This window comes from Contarinia nasturtii, unplaced genomic scaffold (genome assembly GCF_009176525.2).
Source record: "Contarinia nasturtii isolate CC-2019 unplaced genomic scaffold, AAFC_CNas_1.1 Cnas_scaffold_2862, whole genome shotgun sequence".
Lineage (NCBI taxonomy): Eukaryota > Metazoa > Arthropoda > Insecta > Diptera > Cecidomyiidae > Contarinia > Contarinia nasturtii.
This window is the reverse complement of record NW_022200179.1, coordinates 13,408-38,733: the sequence shown is the minus strand read 5'-3', so window position 1 is coordinate 38,733 and position 25,326 is coordinate 13,408. Positions and strand designations below refer to the sequence as shown.

Sequence of the window (25,326 nt, the reverse complement as noted above, 5' to 3'; positions counted from 1 at the left end):
TAGAAAATATATGTTTTTTTTCATTGCCAGCAAAAAAAAATCAGTTAACTCACCAACTTAAACAAAATATATAATTTTTTCGCTGACAAAAATGATCTTTTGCTAATGAGCTGTGTGCGTCGCACATATAATCCAAGGTATGTCGCTACACGTAAAATACAGACACAGTGTGTCTGTGTACGTGCGGCACTTGATACACATATACGTCGCGACATACCGTAGATTCTATTTGCGACGCACACAGCTCTGGCGCTGTGCAGTTGCGTTTAATATCCAGATATTCTAAAATATCCCGGATGGATATCCATCCGAAATACATAGACTGGTTAAACTCGGTCATGTTGTTAATATTTCACGTATTTTTAACATTTTTACCGTGATAGCCGATTCCGTAAACCATATTAAATAATGTTTTAACAGTTTTTACCATGATGGTCGACCTCAAAATCCATGGTAAATCATGTTTTAACAGTTTTTACCATGATGGTCGACCCCGTAAACCATGTTAAATCATGTTTTGAATTTTTTTACCATGTTAAATGGTTTTATACTACGATATACCATCATGTCCGACCTCAATAACCGTGTTAAATGATGTTAGACTACGATGGAGTATGATGTCCGATATCAGTAACCGTGTTAAATGGTGTTAAACCACGATGGACCGTTATGTACGAACTGAATGATGTTAAAATCGCTAACAATTGCAATGTAAATCATTTCAACAAGGTCACGAACCAACATCACAACACTATACTGCATAGTACTATTGTGGTCTGTAGTGAGCGTTGTGTGTTAGGTATGTTTCTTTATTAGAGGATTCGGATTAACAAAATTTCAATTGTCATCCATTGGATTTTTATTTAATCTCATGAAACGTTCTTATAGAGACTTGTTAGCTTGACTTGTCACACTGTAATCGTCGGCATTGATGACCCCACAATCCACATTGAAAAAAATCCACTAACATTTTCGGCATAATTTTGCGGCCATTTGGAAAAACATGTCTTATGGTCTCCAGATTCAAGATATGAAAGAATTTTCAATTTTCTATTAGATATATGACAGTGACTTGAAAATAAAAGGGGTCAATTTTACTGGAAAATCATAAAAGATTGCGGAGTGAAAGCACTAGAAGTGATTATAACATTTTATAACTTTTTTATACTACGATTTATTCGATAGTAGTATATTAGACGTGAATATCATGTATAAAATTGTATGAACGAATACATAAAATCTCATAGCCCACAGATAACAGCACTGGAAATTCCTATGACGCCATACATATGTAATGTACAAAATTAAGCATTCGTTGTCAGTCGGTGACACAAACTCAAAGAGGGAGGTAGTACGATTTAACGAATACAAAAACTCACTAAACACAGTACGATTTAAAGAATATAACAATGCAGAAAAATTACATTACAAAATTGTTCGTTCTAATGTGCTTTATTTGCATAGCAAATACACGTAAGTAGATACAGTGAATGCACTTTATTTCCACTTTTTCGTCATTTACATAAAACGGAACCAAATACTGTTTCTCATTGCAATATATGTGAGGAGGGGCCAGAGGAGCACTGAGGAGAGCTCCTTCTTACTGAGCAGCAAAATATCTTTAAAATTCAAAGAAATATCCAAAATCGTGAAATTATTCGTTTTAATATTTGCTCTAAGATATATAGCTCTGAGTAACAGTTTCTGAACTTGGTTAATCAAACCCAAAATGATTTAATTATGAACTTACGCGGAGATGTGTGACGCTGTGTAGAGAATAGACGAAAATAATAAACAATAAACAACTCCAAAGTGAACCTTTTTTTGTGTGCGTAATTGTTACTATGCATTCTCGCCCGAATCTTCACCGCACCGCACAGCTCCTCATTTAAATTGCATCGAAATTAATAAATTATTGTTATAATTTGTTGGTGTTTTTCATAAAATTAGAACAATGTACCACACCAAACAACACACGAGGCAGTTGCATCAATATATTTAGGTGTAAGGTCCTTTACGATATTTACCAAAATCCATTTTCAACAAATTATCAACAAACATATCTATCGCTTAGTTATAATAATTGTGGAGCCCAAATGGTAAATTTGATGAAATTGTTGTATAATCCGAATTATACTTTTAAAAATTATTGACCTCAGGTTTGCTGCCCCATGGAGCAACCAATATCATCAACTGAACATTACTTCGATTATACAACAACAAGACGACCGGTTATAGCACAACCAAAAGCAAATGGTTGGTTGCTCTGTTTATTTTTGTTTTTATTATTGAAATAAGTATGAAACACTTCTTTGGAAATTCCCATTATGACGTAATACTAAATCTGAAAATATTCTGATATAAAATTTAAATGACGCCTTCATTCACAAAGTTATTTCGTTATCATTTATTTTTGTTTTTACAAACTTAGTATCACCATGTTCAACGCTTGAATACAGACGAGGCTATTGCACCTACTTAAATTATTGTCCTATCCCTTACAGCTTATTTTCAAATCAATATACTTATCATAACTTTTTACGAAATATTAACACTTGTGGATCCGACTTCTATGGAAACCAATGGGTAATTACGATAAAACCAATCTCTATCCCAAACTGTTATATTTCAACAAGTTATTGCAAGGTATGTTGTGCTGATGCTTCGACAGAACCACCGACAGAACCACCGACACAACCACCGACACATTCTGATTTATTACCTCAACCTGGTGTGGATTGTGGAATACAGTTGTATAACCGTATGGTCCATCGAGAAAGTGCAGAAATCGCAGAGTACCCTTGGCATGCAATGATCGGATATAGGAATCGTAATTTACAATTAACTTGACTACAAATAATCAGTTTTTTAACAATTAAATGAACATTTTCCACTTTCTTTTTTTAGAATATGGCGACACGCATTTTCATTGCGGTGGTGTTCTAATTAATAAAAACTACGTTCTAACAGGTGTATATAAATGACGAAAATACATTTTCCTCAATAAATCAATGAGTGATATTAAATTTCCATTTCCAATTTTAAGCCGCACGGTGCATGAATAGTCGCTCGTTACTCGGTATGAGATGATATAAATCAAATGATTTCTGATTTTTTTTCAACTAAAATAACTTTTTTCTCTCAATTTTTGTGCTGAATGATTTGATCAATAGTTCGACTTGGTGAATGGGATACAACAACTGACCCAGATGAGGAAGATGGCCAAAAGGCGGATCCAGTTAAAGACATCCAAGTGGAAAAGCGTATTATACATGGAAGGTACAATGGACAAACGAAGCAAAATGATATTGGTCTCCTGCGTTTAGCCGAGTCGGTTTCATATTCGAATTGGATAAGACCAATCTGCTTACCCACATTAAAAGAGCTTATCGATAAAGACTATAATGGAGAATTTCTGAAGATTTCGGGATTTGGCCAAACAGAGGTATTTCAATTAACATTTTATAAAAAAAAAAATGTTTTCAACATCTAATGTTTGTGCTTTTTTCTTTATTTTCATTACAGAATGGTATACATCTTTATCTACATTTTTAAAACGATCCGTTTCACTGCGGTGTACATCGTTAATGATATCATAATTTTGAATCACATTATTATTTCCACAGAGAATATGAGTACTCGTATGATGAAGGCTGAACTCGATTTTATGCCGTTTAATCAATGTTACAATAAGTATCAATCAGAGGGTATTACTTTGACAAATAAACAAATGTGTGCTGGTGTTAACACAAAAACTCGTTCGTGTAAAGGTAAATAATTGAAAAAATCTCATTTGAATTGTACGAGCTCAATTTATATATGAATATTTTGGCGTATTTGTAACAGGCGATTACGGCGGGCCACTTATGGCACAGCATACTAATCGAAGACTCAGCTATTATTATTTGGTGGGAATTATTTCATTTACAGCAAAATCGTGTTCACAGCCTGAATGGCCCGGAGTTTATACGAGAGTGGATCAATACATTGACTGGATAATATCCAACATAAGACACTGAATATTGAGCTATCAATCGAAGCATCGGATTCAGCAAAATAAATATATATGTTTTACTTTTCATGAATCTTGAAATATTCCAATTCAAAACTAAAAAAAAGTCTCTTTTGACTTTCATCGCTTTTTTAAGTGATACTTTTAATTTTTCCTTAATAAAATGAAAACACTTGCAAATTATTTTATTGCCTTTCGATTAATCTTATACTACTAGTAAAGCAATTTACTGCCAGTGAAGCAAAGAGAGAGTGAGAGAGAATATGAAAAATGATATGAAAAGGGCAACTCAAACTTAAATTGGATTGCAAAGCTAACGTTAGATTCGGTTTTCTCGTGCCAAAAATATCATTCAAAAACAATACCAACCTATTCCTTGCAAACCCCAATCAGGGTAAGCCAGAATTTGATTTACTTTTCTCTGGAAAGAGATATCCTGCTAACATTTTTTGCGTGCATGGTACAGTGTATCACATCTCCACATTAAAAATGGTCAAAAAAAACCGTTGCATTCTGATTCTCTAGACCCAAAACACGTAAAAAGACGTTTTTTAGTGATTTCAAATTTTTTGGGGTGATTACAATATTTTAATGCACACAGTGGGTGTGCGGATAAGTTAAATGGGCGGTGTAAAATGATTTATGTGTGAGTCATTGAATTCATTTTTTCTAATTTTTCACGATTTGCGCTACATTGATAAGAGATACAATATCAGAGTGCGGGGTCCATGTTGTAATTTTTATTATGGCCAATGATTTTCCAATTGTTGGAATAAGACGCAAAGCATGAAGCGTATGCACACATACATGTTCTTTCTCAGTATTTCGTTTCGTGTTTTCGTAACTGGTACACGGTGTAAAAACCCAGGGCGAACAGTGCAATTCGAGTGCTTAGGAACAAAACAGACATTATATTGAGATATTTTCAGGCAGCTGATTCATCTCAGGAAGCCAACTTCAGGCACTAAAATGGAGTGAAAACAATAGAAGTGATTGTTATGGTTATAAAAAGGCTTGCATTGCTGCAATCGCTATAAAATTCACTTCTATTGTTTTCACTCCATTTCAGCGCCTGTCGTTAGCTTCCTGAGCTGATCAGCTGGCTGAAAATATCTCAATATAATTTCTGGGAAGAAGAGAAGAAAAATTCAATAATTTTTTTACAATTTCGAGGTCAAATCAGACTCCAAGTTAAAGATAAGAATAAAAATATCCTTTTTGTGCCGAATTTTTGCAATTGAAAAAAAGCATAAAAAATTCTATTGATGCTTTAAATAATAACTGACTATTCTGAAAATAGTTTTCCCCGATTCGTAATCTACGGTCAAAAAATCACCCAAAGCATATATAAATATATATAAATGCACAAATTTGGTAAATGTTCATTGTATATTTCGTCTATGGTATGTTTTTTTCATTTCCTTTCTTCGATTCTGTGTAGCTATACTGCGTGTGTAGCACTGACAATATGTGTCTCTAGCAGTAAATCTACAAACGAGAGATTCATCTCAAGCAATAGTATGAACGAACACATAAAATCTCATAGCCAACAGATAAAGCACTGGAAATTCATATGACGCCATACATATGTAATGTACAAAATTAAGCATTCGTTGTCAGTCGGTGACAAGAACTCAAAGAGAGAGGTAGTACGATTTAACGAATACAAAAACTCACTAAACACAGTACGATTTAAAGAATATAACAATGCAGAAAAATTACATTACAAAATTGTTCGTTCTAATGTGCTTTATTTGCATAGCAAATACACGTAAGTAGATACAGTGAATGCACTTTATTTCTACTTTTTCGTCATTTACATAAAACGGAACCAAACACTGTTTCTCATTGCAATATATGTGAGGGCCGGAGGAGCGCTGGGGAGAGCTCCTTCTTACTGAGCAGCAAAATATCTTTAAAATTTAATAAAATATCCAAAATCGTGAAATTATTAGTTTTAATTATTGCTCTAACATATATCGCTCTGAGTAACAGTTTCTGAACTTGGTTAATCAAACCCAAAATGATTTAAATACGAACTTACGCGGAGATGTGTGACGCTGTGTAGAGATCAACAACGATGTGAACGTTTTGTTGTGTGAGTAAATGTTACTATGCATTCTCGCCCGAATCTACACCGCACCGCACAGCTCCTCATATAAACAACTTGGGTATTCTTTTTAAATTGTCATTTTTTTAATTGAAAAATTGTATGCATCGAAATTAATACATTATTGTTATAATTTGTTGGTGTTTTTCATAAAATTAGAACAATGTACCACACCAAACAACACACGAGGCAGTTGCATCAATATATTTAGGTGTAAGGTCCTTTACGATATTTACCAAAATCCATTTTCAACAAATTATCAACAAACATATCTATCGCTTAGTTATAATAAATGTGGAGGCCAAATGGTAAATTTGATGAAATTGTTTTGTATAATCCGAATTATACTTTCAAAAATTATTGACCTCAGGTTTGCTGCCCCGTGGAAGAAAATCAAACAACTCAACAGGTGGAGCAACCAATAGCATCAACCGAAATACCAATAACAGTGGATTACCAATCACCTGTTATAGCAAGAGCAAATGGTAACTCACTTATAAAATTAATGAATTTAACTTTGCTTCTGTTTATTTTTGTATTGTTACTTTTCCGCACACACCTAGTGTGAAAGGGGAAAGTATTGCAATGGGTCAAAATTTACGAAACCTCAAAAACATGTTTTCTGGACGTTTCTGAGGTCAGAGAACCCGTATCAGGCCGTTTTGAGCATGGTTGGTGTGTGTCTGTTCCACGTCGTACGTCGTACGTTGTCCGCCGTACGCAAAATTTGTCCATCGATTATCTCACCCCCCAGAAAAGTTATTTAAAATCTGACTGTACAGGATGATTGGGGGTCCCGAGGAATAGAAATCATTAGATTTTGAGCGATTTTGGTCGATGGAAAAAATTGTCATGCCTGGAGTGATACCTATGAAAAGGAGTCCAATTTTCGTCCAAAAGTCATACTTAATGTAGACTTAAACACTCAAGAATATGTATTGGGGGGGTTTTTGGCACGAGAAAACCGAATCCGAGGTTAATTTTGAGATACAATCACTTTTTGATACAGTTTCCTTGAAAAAATCACAAAAAAAATTGCATTTTTGTATGGGAGCCATGCCGTCACCTTAATGACGTGAAACTTTGCACAGACTATTTTTTTGCACAAAAAAATAACATTCTGAAAGTTTGATGAGATTTTAATCAAAATTAGGAGTACCTCCCATACAAAATTTTCAATTTTTGGTTCAAAAAAGAATATTTTGTATGGGAGGTACTCATAATTTTCGTTGAAATTTCTCCAAACTTTTCGAATGGTTTTTTTTGTGAAAAAAATAACCTGTGCAAAGTTTCACGTGCTTACGATACCATACAGGTATGATTCCCATACAAAAATCCATTTTGTTTTACTTTTGTATGAAAAGTGTTTCAAAAATAATGTTAATGGCAAAATTAACGTCAGACATATTTTTTATAGTGTTTTATACAATAGAAAATAGAATTCTTTCAAATGTCGTACAAATGGGTTCATCATGAAGTGTGAAAAATCTTTTCGAGTACTTCTGCTATTAAATGAAAGAATATTTCGATGCCGAACACATTTTTTGGCCTCAAACTTAACGCCGCTTGAAAGGCTTGAAAAATCGAACAAATATTATTTTGAAATAGCTTAATAGAATACGCATCTTGTTTAGATAAATGGTTTCCTTTTAGTTTCGAGAGGGAAGGGCAACTCGATAAATAATTTAAAACACTGAATTTATTTTCACAATACAAAAACCACCATTTTTAGAAAGGAAACTTTGAATCGTAATTCAAACACATCTACCACCGTGCGGAAAAGTTCGTCTTACTCCTGTAAGACTCTTTATTTTTTTCTTCATTTGATTAACATGAAACGTTATCTATTAAGTTCATTTTTTTTGCAAGATTGTTAGAAATCGTAAACAAAGTTAATTTAATCGTTATCATCTGATTGCGCGAGAATGAACGTGAGACTTCTCTGTGGATTTCATTAAATTGTAACACCGAAAAATCATTCAATTTTTTTTTTCTCGGGGAAAGTATCACATTTATTGTTGAACACTCATGCCTTGTTTGTGTTTTTTCTTCATGAAATTAGCACAGCAATGTACCACATCAAACAACACACTAGGCAGTTGCAGCGATTTGTTTAGGTGTAAGGTCCTTCGTGATATTTACCAAAATCCACTTTCAACAAAGGATGAACAAACATATCTAAATTATAGTTATTATTATTGTGAACGCGGAATGGTAATTTTGACGAAATTGTTTTGATTAATTCGAATAATACTTTCACAAATTATTGACATCAGGTTTGCTGTCCCGTGGAAGAAAATCAAACAACTCCAGTCGTCTCAACAACTCTAGTCTATCCAATAACTCCATTTACTGAATTTGCTACTCCAACAATTCAATATCCAAACGATATCGGTAATTTACTTATAGAATTAATGAATTTAACTGTGGTTCTGTTCATTTTTGTTTGCATTGTTGATTTGTACATTACCTATAAAGTTGATTTTCTTTTGCAAGATTGTTAGAAATTGTATACAAAGTTAATAAAATCCAGTAATGTGCGAGCAAAATTGTTCATGGGAGGATAACTTTGGAAAATTGGGGTTTTTGATTCCACTCCGAAAAATGTTGATTTCCAAAAACATCTCGAAAATCACAGGCAAATGGAAAAATACTTTTCACTCGTCAAAAAAATCCTAGCAAATTGGAAGATTTTCTCCCAAAAAAATAAACTGAAAAGCTAAAAAAGGTCTTCACTTTTGATGTCATAAAACCTTAGCAAATTCGAATAATTTCCGCGCGAAAATGTGTACTAATCGAAATCACGTTTTAACGGGTTAACGTCCCTTCTACTACTCCTTTTCGCACATTACTAATATAATCGTTATCATTTGATTGTTTGAATGAATGTGTATATTTTACTGAATTGTAACACCGAAAAATCACCATATAAAGGTGGTGTTACATTTCAATAAAATCTCGGGAGGATTCTCATTTTTACTGTCGAGCATTCATTTGTTATTCGGATTTTTCTTCATGAAATTAGAACAACAATGTACCACACCAGACAACAAACCAGGCAGTTGCAGCGATTTGTTTAGGTGTAAGGTACTTTACGATATTTTCCAAAATCCAAATCCAACAAATGATGAACGAGCATATCTAATTTCCTATTATTATAATAATTGTGAAGGCCAAAAGGTAATTTTGATGAAATTGTTTTGATTTATTCGAATAATACTTTCACGAATTATTGACAACAGGTTTGCTGTCCCGTGGAAAAAAATCAAACAACTTCAGACTTTACAACAGCTAAAGTCGTCCCATCCAGTCAACCTCCTCCATGTATACCACAAACTACAACCGTATCACCGCCACGATCTCCCGGTAAATTACCTGAAAGAGGCACTTGTGGAATTCAAAAAAGCCAACGTTTCATTTTTGACGAGCAAGCTGAAATCACTGAGCATCCATGGCTAGTATTAATTGAATACACAAAACGTAATTGAATTGGCTTTGAACAATTTGAGCTTTTTCGTTTAATATTTTTTCCTTTAATACTCTTTTAGCAAATGATGAAAAAGACTTCCACTGCGGTGGAATTCTTATCAATGAGAATTATGTCCTTACTGGTATAAAAATCACTTTAATTTCAATCAATCAAAAAATAACCATAAATTTTCAATTTTAAGCTGCGCATTGTGTGAACAACAATGATATTAAGCTGTGGGAATGGAGATTATCAGGTTTGAAATAAAAACGAAATTAGTTCAGACCTATATCAACTGAAATATGTTTTTCTATTTTATGTTTGGCAACAAAAGGAGTCCGGCTTGGCGAATGGAATACGACATCTGAGCCAGACTGTGAAAACGACATATGCTCCGAACCAGTTCAAAATATTCGTGTTGTAGAGCATATCACGCATGAAAACTATGATCCACATTCGAAAGAACAAGATGCAGATATTGCTCTATTGCGTTTGGAAAGATCGGTCAATTATACGGACTGGATTCAGCCCATATGTCTACCCACATCGGAAGTGATGAACAAAAGTTATGATAGGCAGCCTTTGATTATCGGTGGATTTGGAAAATCAGAGACAGGTATGACCCAATCGATACTCGGATTTTTATTTAGATTTTTTTGGCTTTGTTCATAACTAATCTTATTTCCACAGTGTCGGGCAGTAGTCTCAAGATGTCGGCCGAAATAAGTGGTGTTCCACATGAAGAATGTAACAATTTTTATCGTGAATACAATGTCACTATAACAAACAAACAACTATGTGCTGGCGGTGAAAGTGAAAAGGATTTTTGTCAAGGTACATAATTATTACTACATACAATTGAAGTTCTCCTCATTCATATAATGCATCGCTTGTTTTTTTTTTGTGTGGAAAAAAGTCGATTCAGGTGGGCCATTGGTGGAAATGGTACAGGCGAATGAACTTAATGATACACAATTTTACTATAGCTTGGTGGGCATTGTTTCATTTGGAAGATTGCCGTGTGAATCATCGTGGCCAGCCGTTTACACCGTAAGATTAAAAATTCACTTTTAACAAATTTCTTTAAGTAACGTTTAATTTTTCTTCAAACAGCGGATTGACCGATATACGAATTGGATCAAAGATAACGTGAAAGCATAAAAATTGACAGAATCGCACACGATGACTAACTTTATACGAATCTCAGAATATTACTCAAGATAAAAAAAATCAGTTTTTTGCTATTATTATGAATTTCTCATTTTTTCAATAAAACGAACATTAGCCTTAACTACTTATCAAGTTTTATTGTCGGTTATGAAAGTTTGGCAGTCAAAACATGCAATTTTGAAGAATCGTTGGAAATGACCTAATGCACATATACGGCGGGGAAAATCCAGATTACTTATTCTACAGAACTTATTGGCATACGTAAACAATATTCTTTGATGATTTGCTGATGTTGTTTTTTTTTTCATTTCATATATATTCTGAATATATAATGGACAAGCGAATGCAATTCGTCGAATGAACACGAACCAAAAAAAAATAATGCGAATATTTATTTATTCGTTTGAATTGAAATATAAGCGCAAATAAACACGACGTTTGAAACATTTTTATCTGCACATTTCTTTTTTTTGTTGTATACATACATTGATAACTCCTGCTGAAGAAAAAAAACTTGATACATACATTACTCGCTATTGCTAGCAACAGTGCATAAAATCGCATAATTTCATGCTTCGTCTGTTATTCTTAATATAGTCCGGCAAGAAAGGTACTTCATTTAGTTGAAGCAAAATTTAAAGAAGACAACGATGGAAAATTGCATTCAAGTATTTTTATTTCTAACGTGCTTGATTGCATTTGGAATTTGTCGTGAGTATTATTTAATAACAGAAATATATATACAGACAGTCAACACTTTTTGTATGGCGGTGTTACATTTCAATAAGTTGTGAATAGAAGTCTCGCTTTCATTCTCGGACATTCGTATGGAAATCAGAAAAACTACCAATCGATTTTTTTCCGATGGGAAAATCGAAAAAATGACGAAATTTTCGTCCTCCAGAACACTTTGGACCAGGTCGGATTCACTTCCAGCTCATGAATCTTGCTTCATATCACATGGTATTATAGAGCAAACTGCATTCATAAGCGATCGTGAGATAGTGTAGTCTCTTGGTTGATAGAGTGAAGTGTCATGTCTGGTGTGATGCCCATGGGCATCCATGGGAAAAATTCAATTTTTCTTCCAAAAGTCGTATTTAATGTATTCCTTAACACTCAAAAATATGTATTGGGAGCTTTTTGGCACGAGAAAACCGAATCTGATATTTCGACACACTGTTCATACAAAAATTTCAACAAAAAAAAAATCGATTTTTGCATAGAAGCCATGCCTGTATGATATCGTAATGAGCTCAAACTTTACACAACTTATTTTTATCACACAAAAATAACATTCCGAGAGTTTAAAGAAATTTCAATGCATATTAGGGGTACCTCCCGAACAAAATTTTGGATTTTTTGCTCAAAAACGAAAATTTTGTATGGGAAGTACCCCTAATATGCATTGAAATCTCTTAAAATTTGCTGAGATTATGTAGTTTGACAAGAAAATGAGATTTACAAGTTTTAACTGTAAATAAATTACTGTATCTACAAATTTTGGGGAAAAATCCGATCAATTTCGAATCAACAAAACATTGCGTTTGAAATGAAATTTTTGGTCATAAAACGAAAATTTTGTATGGAAGTTACCCCTAAATTGTATTGAAATTTCTTCAAACTTTCAGAATGTTATCTTTTTGTGAAAGAAATATATTTCTTTATATAACCTGTGCAAATTTTCACATGATTACGATATCATATAGGCATGGCTCCGATACAAAAATTCCCATTTTTAGTAGTTTTTGTATAAAAGGTCGTCGAAAATTATTTGTATCGTTTTCAGTTTCATCGATTCAGTTTTCTCCTGAATTCAAATTTGAGTGAAAGATATGTATTGTTATAAATGCATGTTGTGGATCACAGTGCGGAAAAGTTCATCTTATTTTCATATTTTATTTTCCGTGCCTATGTATGAATCAAATTCTGGGAAAAACCCACAAGAAATTGTTCAGTAGAATTTTTTATTTTGTCAATGCCAAATTAATGGGTTTTACCCGACCTTGTGCAAAGAGTTCATGTAAATAAACATGTCGATAATTGTGAAATAAAAAAAAAAAATTCCCAGGCGAAAATACAAAAAACACACGAAAGTAAAAAAAAAAATCTCCTTGGATTTGGATGAAAAATCATTAAATCTGTTGGTGAAAGAAGAGACTTTGATAGATTCTTTGAATTTTAAAATGCATGACTTATCGCAAATGGCACTTGAATATCACACATGCGCACGGTTTTTTGATCAGGGGGTCAAATTTACTTCGGTCTCGAAGGAGGGAGGGCGCACAGTAAGAAAATATCAGCCGACGCTATACGCAAAACCGACTGGTACGTGCGCTCATACGTTTTTACATCTTTTACTTTTCCGCACACACCTAGTGTGTAAGGTAAAGTATTGGAATCGGTCGAAAAATTAACACCCTCAAAAAACATGTTTTCTGGGTGTTTTAGGAGCCAGGGAACACGAATCTAGCGTTTTTTCGATGTCCGAATGTATGTGCGTGGTACCCTGTACGCTGTACGCTGTACGCTGTACGCTGTACGCAAAAATTTGTTAACACGATAACTTTCAAACAAGAAAAGTAATTCAAAATCTGACTTCGCAGGATGATTGGGGGTGCCGAGGAATAGAAACCATTAGATTTTGAGCGACTTTGGTTGACAGGGTAAAGTGTCATGTCTGGTGTGATGCCCATGTCCATCCATGGGAAAAATTCAATTTTTCTTCCAAAAGTGATATTTAATGTATTCTTAAACACTCAAAAATGTGTATTGGGGGGTTTTTGGGTACGAGAAAACCGAATATGACGTTAGTTTTGCGATACAATCAACTTTCGAAACACTTTTCATACAAAAAATTCAAAAAATTTGGATTTTTGTATGGACTCCATGCCTGTATGATATCGTAATGAGCTGAAACTTTGCACAGGTTATTTTTATCACACATAAATACTATTCCGAGAGTTTGAAGACATTTCAACGAATATTAGGGGCACCTCCCGAACAATATTTTGGATTTTTCGTTCTAAAACGAAATTTTGTATGGGAAGTACCCTTAATATACATTGAAATTTTTTCAAACTTTCAGAATGTTAACTTTTTGTGAAAAAAATAACCTCTGCAAATTTTCACATGATTACGATATCATATAGGCATGGCTCCGATACAAAAATTCCCATCTTTAGTAGTTTTTGTAAGAAAAGTGCTTCGAAAATTATTTTTATCTAAAACTAATGTCAGATTTAGTTTTCTTTCATGTCGTGGATCACAGTGCGGAAAAGTTCATCTTACGGATGTAAGACATTTTATTACATCTAGTGACCATACGATTTTTCGACTGATTCGTTACTCTTTGTGCGTATCTTCGCACAGTCGAAAAATCGTATGGTAATAGATGTAAAAGATGTAAAAACGTATGAGCGCACGTACCAGTCGGTTTTGCGTATAGCGTCGGCTGATATTTTCTTTCTGTGCGGTATTTATATGGAAAACTAAAATAACAATTTTGCATGAGAGAAACAATTAAAAACATGTGTTGGCGAGCGAAGCGAGCCAAAATTTTGCAAGTTTGACTTCAAAATCAGTGTATTTTTGCTATTGTTTATACATTTATATTGCAAATTTGAGAAAAAAATCTCAGAGGGGGGTCAAATCGGTAAATCTCCTAAAAATTTTGGAAAATTTGCCTCAGGTGGGGGTCAAACCGGAAAACCTCCCAGCGCGCATGTGTGTTGAATATAAATAATATATAACAAACATTATGTGTTATATCATCAGCAAAACATTGCATGGAGATAGTCAAAAGATTTGAGTCGGCACATTTAATGCTAATAAATAACATCCGATGTGGCATTAATTTCAGTCATTTTCGAACCAGTGAGCTGAAAAGTCACAGTTGAAGACAATGATGCAGAAATACACTCAACTTTACGTGCTTCTAGCATGTTTAATTAACTTTGTCATTTTAGGTAATAACAGAGCATATACTGAGCATAGATATATATCCGGGATATTTTGTGAGTATCGCAGCCAGACATTATAATGGAGTGAAAACAATAGAAGTGATTGTCTAAGTATAAAACCATTTACATTACTACAATCACTATAACAATAACTTCTATTGTTTTTACTCTATTTCAAAGTCTGGCTCCAATGAATATCGGATACTGACAAAATATCCAGGATATATATCTATGCTAAGTATATGCTCTGGGTAATAATAAAAATAAAAATTGTGCGAATTAATTGGTGTGTGGATAAGTGAAAAGAAATAAGTGAATATATTAGAAATGATATCATTGTGTGAATCAAATTTATGCAGTCAATTACGATTATTAGAATTAAAAGTGAAACATCAGAGAATCACAATCATACATGGGCGCAGTTGATAGGACAATAGAATGGAAACAGTCTATCAGCCGTGAAAAAATTGAAAAATGTCTCAAAAACTCATTCTATTTTATCCGATTTACTGCTCCTCTTCGATTGTTTCTGTTGGCGAACTGGGGGAGGTAATTCCAACTTACAACCTCCTGTGTCTATGCGAATCGTTTCAACATACATTAAATACAATGATATTAAAGTGGCTTTTATTTAAATAAAGTTGCTTTCTCCTTGGCTGAATTTCAATATGGATTGAAAGATGAACTTATCAAATTATACAAGTCATCCAAAAAAAAAATCAGCTTCATAAAGTGTATTCAGACATTGCATAAATATTTCAAAATATAGTATCTATCTAATATCTATTCAGTTCTTTATTATGTTCTCAAGATCAATAATGACTCATATAGCGAAAATAATGCGACCTCTTAATCAATCAAGTTCAATTTTGTTTCAGCTAGATTGTCAATATACATATTTAAATTAATCGTTATCATTCATTTTATTTACCGATAAATAGAACCGTGCCAGACACCAGATGGGAGATATGGTGACTGCAAGTTGATATCTCAATGCCCTGAACTGGACTACATCTATAAAAATCAAAAGTCATATTATTACCAAGACTATCTACGCCGAAGTAAATGTGGCGACGATATTTTTGGGGTAATTTCAATTTAACTATTTTGGATACCGAATGATTATATTCTAATAATTGATATTGTTATTAGGTCTGTTGCCCTGCCGTGCCCTTATATATTCCACCATACCAAACATACGAACCATACCAAACACACGCACCATACGAAACAACCCTTTCATCACAAGAACGTCCCGGTGTATTACCCGACCATAACATGTGTGGACATCAAGCGATGGAGTCTCGTATAATAAACGGAGTTAATACGAGCGTGACCGATTTTCCGTGGTTTTCTTTAATCGAATATACAAAACGTAATTGAATTGACTTTAATACAAACACATTTTCGGCTTTTATCTGAATCTTTAATTTTCTTGTAGCAAATGGCGAAAAAAGCCATAATTGTGGTGGAGTTCTCATAAATGAGAACTATGTCTTAACAGGTATATAGATCACATTAACTTTAATCGATCAAAACAATAACAATCTATTTTCAATTTTAAGCTGCACATTGTGTGATCGGTGCCGATTTGACTAGATTTCGATATACATTGACAGGTTCGAAATATAAACGAAACTATTTATATAATTACTCCAAATGATGAAATTCTTTCTATCTTTCTATTGTATGTGTGATCTCAAAAGGTGTTCGACTTGGCGAATGGAATATGGAAACTAACCCCGATGACGACGACGGCCAAAGGGCGGATCCAGTAAAAAATATCCCTGTTGTCAAAACTATTTCACACGAGGGATATGATCCATATTCAAAATCACAAAGAAATGATATTGCGCTGCTACGTTTAGCGCAACCGGTCACATATTCGCGTTTTGTGCGGCCAATTTGTTTACCTACAACGAGAGATACAGCTAACATAAATTATGACGGAGAACCACTAAAAATTTGTGGATTCGGGAAGACTGAGGTGCTTTTTAGCTTATAATTTCATAAAACTGAACTTAGAAATCTAATTTGTTTTTTTTCTCCTCTTTTATATTTTCATTATAGACAGGTAAAACGAACTAAATTTTTAAAATGGTTCAATCAGTATTACATTATTTTGATAGTTTAATAAACTAAGTTTAACACGATTGTAACACATTTTTCTCTAAACGCTTATTATTTCAATAGGATTGAACAGTCCTGTTAAGTTGATGGCTGAGGTGGACGTGGTTTCAATGGAAATATGTTCGGAAAAGTTTCGTTCACAAAATGTTAACCTGAGCGAAAAGCAAATATGTGCTGGCGGTGAGGTTGACTCGTGCCGAGGTATGTAATTATATGAAATGTCATAATTGAGTCCTCTTAACTAAATTAATAACGATTAATAAACTATTTTTTGATAACAGGTGATTCAGGTCAGTGTTTCAAATTGTTCAATGCCAATTCATTCAATTCCAATTACCATTAAATAATGCAAATTGAAATGTTGCATTATATTTTTTCAATTATCATTTACCTTCAAATTGAGAATGAATGGATGAAATTTATTTTCTGTTGTAATTGATTTTCAAATAAATGAATTGTAAAAAATAATCATTATTTCAGGTGGTCCGCTCATGATAAGACATAGATCCGATCAAACAACAGAATTTCATCTTTTAGTAGGAATCGTGTCTTTTGGCAAATCGCCCTGCGGACAAAATGGATGGCCCGGCGTTTATACAGTAAGTTTCGACATTAGAAGCTATAAATTTTCTTTATTTAACGTCTAATTTTTCCTTAAACAGAGAGTCGATAAGTACATCGACTGGATACGATCCAAAATTAAAGCCTGAACATTCCACCGATACTGTATTGAAGAGATTATCCAGACCAGTTGATGCGTAAATAGAACAAAAATACCAAAATAAATTCAGAAATCCAAATTAATTATCACTCAATAAATGTGAGAAAAACGAAATGGACCAACCGGCTAAGCCTATGAAGAGACAGAATGCGTAATCCCCTCATTCATGCCATCTTGTTTTCCATAGTTGAACTCAATTTGTTGCACTGCATTGAATCGAAAAAGAGAAAAAACAACAACAATGGAATGAAAGACTGAAGAGAGCGTAAATGTGTATGTATGCATCAGCACAGATGTACAGCTCTGTGTGGCCATACTATTGTTGTTGTTTTTTCTCCTCTTTTTCGTTTCAATACGACTGATCTAAATCAAGTTCACTGGACATAAATGGAGATGGCGTGGGTAAAAAGTTCCCGTAAAAATAATTCTCCAATCTCATACAAATATAGACCGGTTGAAATGGACCTATTTACGCTTTTGCACAATGGAATACTCACTTTAATACAATATCTGACATATTTGAACTAAAAACAATACTTTTTCTTGACCGAAATCATTGACAAATAGAAAACTCTTGAAATGATTTTCTAATATTTAAAAATTATGCTTTATTCTCAATAAATTATGCTTTATTCTCGCATTAAATATTGGTTATCATTAAGGAATTTCTTCTTCTTTCTCGTTTAGTTTAAAAATGTGTAATTTTTGTGAGGAAAAAAATGAGAATGGTTTAGTTTTTTTGTTTCCTTTGCATTTTGGTCCCGAAATTAGTCAAATAAAATGGTATTATTGGTACAGTATCTCAATTTTAAATTTGTATCTGCGCAAAATGATGGTGGTTTTTCGAAACCAAAAATTTCTCTAGCAAATCAGTTGCTTTGCCACGAACATGTCATTAATGTATCGTGATGAGTCGGAGCCACGTCCATTAGTACACTGTAAATTGACTCATTTGCAAACTTATCAACGTACGGACAAGAGAACTGTAACAGTTCACACACATGAGACAAAGCTTTAGATCGTTAAACTCTATGAATATATATATCATCATAATAAATCCAAATTAAATTGCTGTCTTTGCTTGTGTTTTACACGTCAAAATCATTTTTTTTTTACTTTTACCTCGTTGATGAAATATTTGGTGCTGTAGGTTCATTTTTGAAGACTGTCGATAGATTCAATCTATTCTTGTACACTCTTTGCACCGATGAACCACACAGCAACACCGATAAGCCGACAGCGATCAGCCACCACAACCTGAAGAATATTGATGAAAATGAATCAGTTCTATGCAGTGTGTCCATAATATATAGAAATATCACTAAATAGTGTCGATATCTATACTATATCGGTCCACTATATATGAAAGATATTGCCGCACGGCACCGTATCGCACGATCGAAGCCAGTGTAGACGGAAAAAATCACAAATTGCCATGCGGCAGTAGAAAGAACTGTGTGTATGCGTCAACATGTTTGCCGTCCGCACTCACTTCTATCGTGAGCTACGGTGTCTTGCGGAATATCTTACATATATAGTGGACCAATATAGTATAGATATCGACACTATTTAGTGCTATTTCTATATGTTATGGACACACTGGTTCTATGTGACAGGACACTGTCAGTACCTTTCACTCCAATCGCGTTTTCGTTCGGTAAAATATCGAATGCCATGAATACTGTAAAAATGCATTGCACAAATATATTATAAATAGATCTAGACATAAATAAATATATTTAATATACCTGCTGTTTTTACAGAATTCGGGGAAAATTGATTGGATCGGCTGAAATAAATAAATAATGAAATTGAGAAAGAAATTCAATCGATCCCAATGTCCGTCGATTCAGAAATTTGGCAAGCTCAAATCAAACTGCATTAGCTTACTTGTGTCCCTATTCCATTCACCTTCTTTGGAAATCACATAATCGAAACTTCTTTGAAATTGAGTCAAACTACAAATATTCGATAAAATCCTTCTCTTTTTCACCAAACTGAAACTACGTTGGTTCAATCCAAAATTCAACCGCAGAGTACTGCATTAACACCGCTTTTTAATTCCAAACGTATTTTTAATCCTTTGAATGATTAAAATATTGTTTTTTTTTATCTCTTTTTATCAATATCTATATATTTTATCGTTTTATTAATACACGCTTTTAAAATTAAAACGAAAAGGATAACATCGATTCAATTTAATTTCATTTGTTCATCCAAGGACACTAAAATTGTTTCACATTTATTTCATTCCTTCACTTGCGTTAAATTTAATTTGTTTGCCGTTCGTTTTTATTCAATGTATATGATATATTTTTCAAAACGTGGATCATATGGAAATGACATGCTCCATGCTCCAAAATAATGTGTTTTACGGTCGGTTTCTTTAGTAGGTTTTGATTTTCACGAATATTGTGACATTTTCTTGGAAAAATTCGCAAAATTTCGCGAAAAATGTTACTCGAGAACATTCACAAATATTTTGAAGCGACTTCGCTATTTAAATTTAATCTTTTCCCATGGCATTGTAAGTGATAAGTTTCTTATCAAAGCTATATGAATAAGCTTGAGAATGAAATGAAAACAAAAATATAACATTTATTCTCAATGTTGTAATTATTCCAATGTGATGTATTCGTTTATCATTTAATTTTAAATTTGATTGCCAGTCAATCATACAAATGAAAAACCCCGTGCTTATCTCCATGCGAATGTCTTGGCGAATGTCTATTGTAGTACAAAAAAAATCGGAGTCAAGTCAACACATGCAAATATTTGTTATTCAGTTATTTTGTTAAAAAAAGTTTCGTGCAACAGATTGCAGAATGACTTTATCAATTTCCATAAAGGAGAAGCAGTACAGATTATACGTATAATCTCATTTGGTACCGAAAAATAGTTTTTTTTCGATGACCCTTATTCAAAACCAACATCAATGGCAATAATATCACCGATGTTTTGCAACACAGAGTTTTAAGTTTAAAATATAGAAGAAATAAAGTGACTAAACCCCTTTCAGTGTCTGTAACACAGCTGTTCTCGCGTTAACCATACGCCGATCACATATAAACAGTCAGACGAAATATACATGCAAAACAAAAAAAAAATCTGTTTGGACGGCACTACGCAATTATCGCTTATTCACATAAATACGATTTCATACTCACACAACACTTACAACTGCGTAAGCAACTGTTATTGTTAGAACTTTAAGCGGAGCATGTATGCGACGGGTGACAAGTAAAGCGCGCATTAAATAACAACACACTCGACGAGTGAGTCACGCACACTTGCATAGATCGTTTGCCGAAACCGAATGTTTTTATATACACAGTTGTTTGAGGTGGCAATGCGCCTGTGCGACACAGTCAAATGTCAGTTCAGTCATAAGTTTGCTATCAATGGAGTGAGATCGAAATCAATTGAAATGTTGTGAGTTTAAATGATTTTGTTATAAATTTGGTGTGATAATTCAATTAAATTATTTGTGTTCGTTGTCCATTGACAAGCTAGCTATCTTTATAATTTATTATCACATTAATAGAGAAGTCAGGCTTATAGATATCGATCACTCGTTCATAATTACAATCTATTTTGTGTTGAAGGTTTTTACTTAAAAAAATAAATTCGACCAACAATTTCGCAAATAATTTAAAGTTATAGATTTTTTTTTGTAGATGAAATATGAAAATAAATAATTTGCGTTTCACATGAATTTAACGTAATTGAATTATACAGTACGCTCTCAAGCTGGGAGCGGCACACAAAACATAGTGAGCTGGAAAAAAAAAACGAAAGAGCGGGAAAGAGACAGAGCGTGAGTGTGTTTGAGAGAAATGTTTCGTGATTTAGTGTAAGACAGAGAGAGAAAATAGGGCAATAGGGAGAACAGACAGTAGATTAAATAGAATGAAATAGATAGATAGATAGAGAGAGAGAGAGAGAGATAAAGCAAGAAGAATCACTGAGAAATAGAGAGAGAACGAGATAAAAAGTATCAGTCAATGGAAGTGTGTGTGTTCGCGTATATACTGAATACAAAATTCATACATCACTTATCTTATCACGTTTTGTTTTAATATGTTTACTTTTTTTATCCATAGAATCGTTTGTATTTTACCGGTAAATACTTGACTTTGAACTATTTCTGAACCATCACAAGGTATTTTTGTTTGTTAAATTCAATACTGTTTATTACGGAGAGTTTCAATGGAATTTTCTATTTTTACTACTGACTCATGTTGATTTATTATTGAATAATGACATTTTCTCTCATTTTTAAATAAGTGGCCACTGGACAATCGTATCAATAGAAAAGAGCTAATGTCACTAATTGTGTGTTTTCAGCAAATTGAACTAATGCAAAACAACAAAAAGAATGCTCTAATGAATCGTGACATTGTTTTCGACAATTTGTACGATTGATGGAACGATGGCAAAGTCAACGTCCGCTGTTTTGGAAGAATTACGGTCATTACGATCGCGACTTTTTGAAATTGATACAGACGATGATAGCGAAAAAGAGCAATTGAAAGATATTCTTGATGAATATCGGGACGCTGAAAAATATTCGGACAGTCAATTCGATGCCTTTGCTGAAGAATATCTGATTACTCGATTTGATATTGCCAATGTATACATTTTAAAGTTATTTTGTTTCCCTTTTCTCAAAAAAAGAGCTTGGGTCGAGCTAACTACCCAGCTGCTTTGTTAATTGGTAATTACGCAGCGGCCGCTGAATATTTCCATTGATTTTGTAGGAGATTGCAAGAGGAACCAAGTGTATCCCTTTCATTTTACTACAAAGTCGCGGTATGGACTAGTGAAATGTAGCAAATATCAAAGCAGCAGCTGCTTAGTTAGCTCGTCCAATGGTCTGCTCACATATATTTTTTAAAAACTAAATTAATTGAACTAATTAGCTTTTCGCTCAATTTTCTAGTTAAATGATGAAATTCGTCCAAAAGTAGAACGCCTTCTAATCGACGATGAGCTGTCATCCATTCGTAATGCGGACATCACATACTGGGATCGTGATCGATTGATGTTTTGCCTAATGTTCGATAATGAAGAGATCTTCACCAAAGCCATAAAATTGTTAGCCGAAAAAAACTCCGACGAATTGACAAAATTAGATGGCGAACTAAGCGATTCGGATGAAAGTGTTGACGGTACTGATGTCCAATCATTGGAGACATGGCGTGACATTTCATTGGTTAAAATAACTGTACTGCGTGGCTTGAGTCTGGCACTTGATATATTGGGATCATTAAACGACAGCATGAATCTGTCGGCGATTAAATTAATATACGAATTTGGTCATTGGAAGTCATTGCGATCATTATTGGACACACGAGGTAAAATGATGTGGAAATCGGTGAAATTGGGTGATTTCACGACATTTTTAATGCGAGCCCATACCTACGACAAAGATTTTCGTGAAACAGAAGATGGACAGGTTGACTATGGTAAATGTGTTGACATTCTCTTCAAGCATGCCGACTACGAAGTCAATGAACAAAATGATGAACACTACTCTGCCCTTCATTTAGCAGTGATGTACAATAAATCGAAAATGATTTTTCATTTGTTGAAAAACGGTGCCTATATTGGAATGCAAGATAAAAACGATCGACCGGCTATATGGAATATTCAAGGAAAAATATTGGAAAAATATTTCGATCAATGGTATGGATATATTTGAATCGATGTATTTCAGTCAATGTATTATTTATTCATGTATTTCAGTATCGAGGGCGACGATTTGATTGTGTTCAATTTCCAAAATTTGATTGCACCATCCGAAGAGTACCCAAACGACATGACCGCGATTGAATTCATTTCAAATTCAAATGATCTCAAATATTTGCTTGAACATCCTCTGGTTGCGAGCTTCCTGTTCCTCAAATGGAATCGATTGGCATTGATTTTCTACATGGATTTCATGTGTTACTTTCTATTGTCAATCACCACCGGATGCCTGTCCATGTACTACTTGGCCGATCCAGAGAGTTATCTGATCGAAATGTGCATGATGATCATTTTATTCAGCGTTTATGTTGCATCGCGACGTACAATACAAGTGATTCACTGTTCGTCCAGTTACCTCAGAAGTTGGGAGAACTACTTGAATTCGCTGTTGACATTTTTAATTGTGGTATTTTTGGTGTGTTTTGTCATTTCTGTGCCTTGGAATTTTCACAGTCCAACATGCGCCGCCATTTGCATTTTATTAATAACGTATGAGTTTTTTATGATGGCCGGCAGTTTTTGGCATTTTTCAATTTACTCCGAAATGTTCATCGTGGTTGCCATGAATGCCATCAAAAGTTTACAATTGTATGCGATATTTTTACCGGCATTTTCACTACTTTTCTATATTTTGCTGCGTGATTCATCGGCCAAAGACGGAGATGGACCAAATTTGAATAAATTTCCCACACTTGGCGCATCGATTGTGAAAACGATTGTGATGTCAGTCGGAGAGTTTGATGTTATCAACGTGAATTTCGACATGAACACCATCAGCATTTATATTTTCATCGGGTTTCTATTTTTGATTTCAACCGTTTTTATGAATTTGTTAAACGGTAAATGGATTTTAATTCATAAAAAAAGAAATTACCATTAACTGGGTTTATTCTAAATTAGGCCTTGCCGTTAGTGATACACAAAAAATTCAGTCCAAAGCACGATTGACGAGTTTTCGGAAAAGGAGTCAAGTCCTGGCACGGTATGAAGAAATTTTGACACATCAAAACCATTGGTTTCGGTAAGTTGCTTCAATCCAAATTTCGTTAATAAAAACTCAAAGTAATTTAATTTCAATTCACCCTTTCCACAGTGATAAGTACCCGAAGATGTGGAAGATACTGCGATTCTTCACTCACATCAACACTTTTGTGTATCGTGACAAACGAATTTATATCGAATTGGACGACTTAAATACAGTTTATGCGGTGAAAGTGACATCAAATATTATTTGCTTGAGAGTTCCGCTACGAAATTGGACACGATTGCGACCCGCAAGAATGAGCTCGAAAATCATTCAGAATGCACTGGAAATTCGGGAAAGATATGAACTGGAAAAGCATCGAAATCGCAAAGAATTTGGCGAAAATGTACAAGAGAGCATAATGAATCGCATCACAGAAATTGAAAATACACTGAAAACAATGAACGAAACGTTACGCACAATTACCGAGAAATTGATTGATAAATGAAAAGAACGATGATTCTATTATTTATTTACCGTTGTACTAGTATAAGAATTAATTATTTAAATTTTTTAGAATTAATTAATATGTACATTAATTGACGACTTTAAAATGAAGTCATATTTTTGCATTGAAATTGGATTTTTTTTAAATTTTTTCTCTTTCCTTTTGCTTTTTAAAAACATTCGAATTAAATTGGCAATAAATTGGCCAAAAACATAATATTTCATTATTTTTGCCCTTTAAAAATTGAAATATAAATGCCATACTCTTGTATAAAGTTAGCGGTTGACTCTATTTGTTTTTCATAATGCACATTCATCATTAATTATTATATTTCATAATTATTTTATATCTAAAACCTGGGATTTGATTCTCTAATCGATTTGCAATGTTACACAATGTCTCACAGCAGGATACCTTAAGTGTTTACCATTCTTTACAGAATATTTCTATATAATAAAGCAGGGGCTGTAAGCTAAAACAATTCACAATTAACAGCGTGTTGATTGATGAGAGAAGTGATACACACCGT

General features: G+C 33.7%; 4 protein-coding genes and 1 long non-coding RNA gene across 9 annotated transcripts; 4 read left to right on the top strand and 1 right to left on the bottom strand.

The window, feature by feature from the left end:
- Positions 1 to 1,333: 1,333 nt before the first annotated feature.
- Positions 1,334 to 4,195, top strand: LOC116349432 (serine protease easter-like). 2 transcript variants are annotated; one of them, XM_031780844.1, is made up of 11 exons: positions 1,334 to 1,473; positions 1,951 to 2,099; positions 2,160 to 2,256; positions 2,432 to 2,586; positions 2,647 to 2,830; positions 2,908 to 2,970; positions 3,047 to 3,079; positions 3,174 to 3,445; positions 3,526 to 3,529; positions 3,627 to 3,770; positions 3,847 to 4,195. In XM_031780844.1, exons 1-11 carry the CDS (start codon positions 1,410 to 1,412, stop codon positions 4,017 to 4,019), a joined length of 1,338 nt encoding a protein of 445 aa, XP_031636704.1. In that variant the 5' UTR covers positions 1,334 to 1,409; the 3' UTR covers positions 4,020 to 4,195. The 2 variants fall into 2 exon arrangements, with proteins under 2 accessions (XP_031636704.1, XP_031636703.1); XM_031780843.1 differs by having other exon boundaries at positions 2,432 to 2,830.
- A 1,447-nt stretch (positions 4,196 to 5,642) lies between these two features.
- On the top strand, positions 5,643 to 10,872 carry LOC116349430 (serine protease easter-like). 3 transcript variants are annotated; one of them, XM_031780840.1, is made up of 14 exons: positions 5,643 to 5,783; positions 6,282 to 6,430; positions 6,493 to 6,607; positions 8,185 to 8,336; positions 8,399 to 8,516; positions 9,148 to 9,302; positions 9,365 to 9,602; positions 9,671 to 9,733; positions 9,794 to 9,847; positions 9,926 to 10,207; positions 10,282 to 10,425; positions 10,508 to 10,516; positions 10,578 to 10,641; positions 10,705 to 10,872. In XM_031780840.1, exons 1-14 carry the CDS (start codon positions 5,720 to 5,722, stop codon positions 10,742 to 10,744), a joined length of 1,647 nt encoding a protein of 548 aa, XP_031636700.1. In that variant the 5' UTR covers positions 5,643 to 5,719; the 3' UTR covers positions 10,745 to 10,872. The 3 variants fall into 3 exon arrangements, with proteins under 3 accessions (XP_031636700.1, XP_031636699.1, XP_031636701.1); XM_031780839.1 differs by having other exon boundaries at positions 10,508 to 10,641; XM_031780841.1 differs by lacking the exons at positions 5,643 to 5,783; positions 6,282 to 6,430 and having other exon boundaries at positions 6,534 to 6,607; positions 7,757 to 8,336; positions 10,508 to 10,641.
- A 3,755-nt stretch (positions 10,873 to 14,627) lies between these two features.
- On the top strand, positions 14,628 to 18,140 carry LOC116349434 (serine protease easter-like). The gene is made up of 11 exons (XM_031780845.1): positions 14,628 to 14,729; positions 15,665 to 15,810; positions 15,876 to 16,098; positions 16,165 to 16,227; positions 16,289 to 16,342; positions 16,430 to 16,710; positions 16,794 to 16,797; positions 16,917 to 17,054; positions 17,135 to 17,143; positions 17,334 to 17,452; positions 17,516 to 18,140. The coding sequence occupies exons 1-11, from the start codon at positions 14,666 to 14,668 to the stop codon at positions 17,561 to 17,563; spliced, it is 1,149 nt and encodes a 382-aa protein (XP_031636705.1). The 5' UTR covers positions 14,628 to 14,665; the 3' UTR covers positions 17,564 to 18,140.
- A 1,072-nt stretch (positions 18,141 to 19,212) lies between these two features.
- Positions 19,213 to 19,590, bottom strand: LOC116349428. Its single transcript, XR_004201911.1, has 3 exons — positions 19,465 to 19,590; positions 19,323 to 19,363; positions 19,213 to 19,255 (listed from the first exon to the last, which is right to left on the bottom strand). It is a non-coding gene; the product is annotated as an uncharacterized LOC116349428 (long non-coding RNA).
- Positions 19,591 to 20,941: 1,351 nt separating this feature from the next.
- LOC116349417 (transient receptor potential cation channel protein painless-like) lies at positions 20,942 to 24,927 on the top strand. 2 transcript variants are annotated; one of them, XM_031780825.1, is made up of 7 exons: positions 20,942 to 21,006; positions 21,678 to 21,736; positions 21,862 to 22,207; positions 22,517 to 23,262; positions 23,323 to 24,164; positions 24,226 to 24,346; positions 24,419 to 24,927. In XM_031780825.1, exons 3-7 carry the CDS (start codon positions 22,007 to 22,009, stop codon positions 24,795 to 24,797), a joined length of 2,289 nt encoding a protein of 762 aa, XP_031636685.1. In that variant the 5' UTR covers positions 20,942 to 21,006; positions 21,678 to 21,736; positions 21,862 to 22,006; the 3' UTR covers positions 24,798 to 24,927. The 2 variants fall into 2 exon arrangements, with proteins under 2 accessions (XP_031636685.1, XP_031636686.1); XM_031780826.1 differs by having other exon boundaries at positions 20,990 to 21,006; positions 21,922 to 22,207.
- Positions 24,928 to 25,326: the final 399 nt, after the last annotated feature.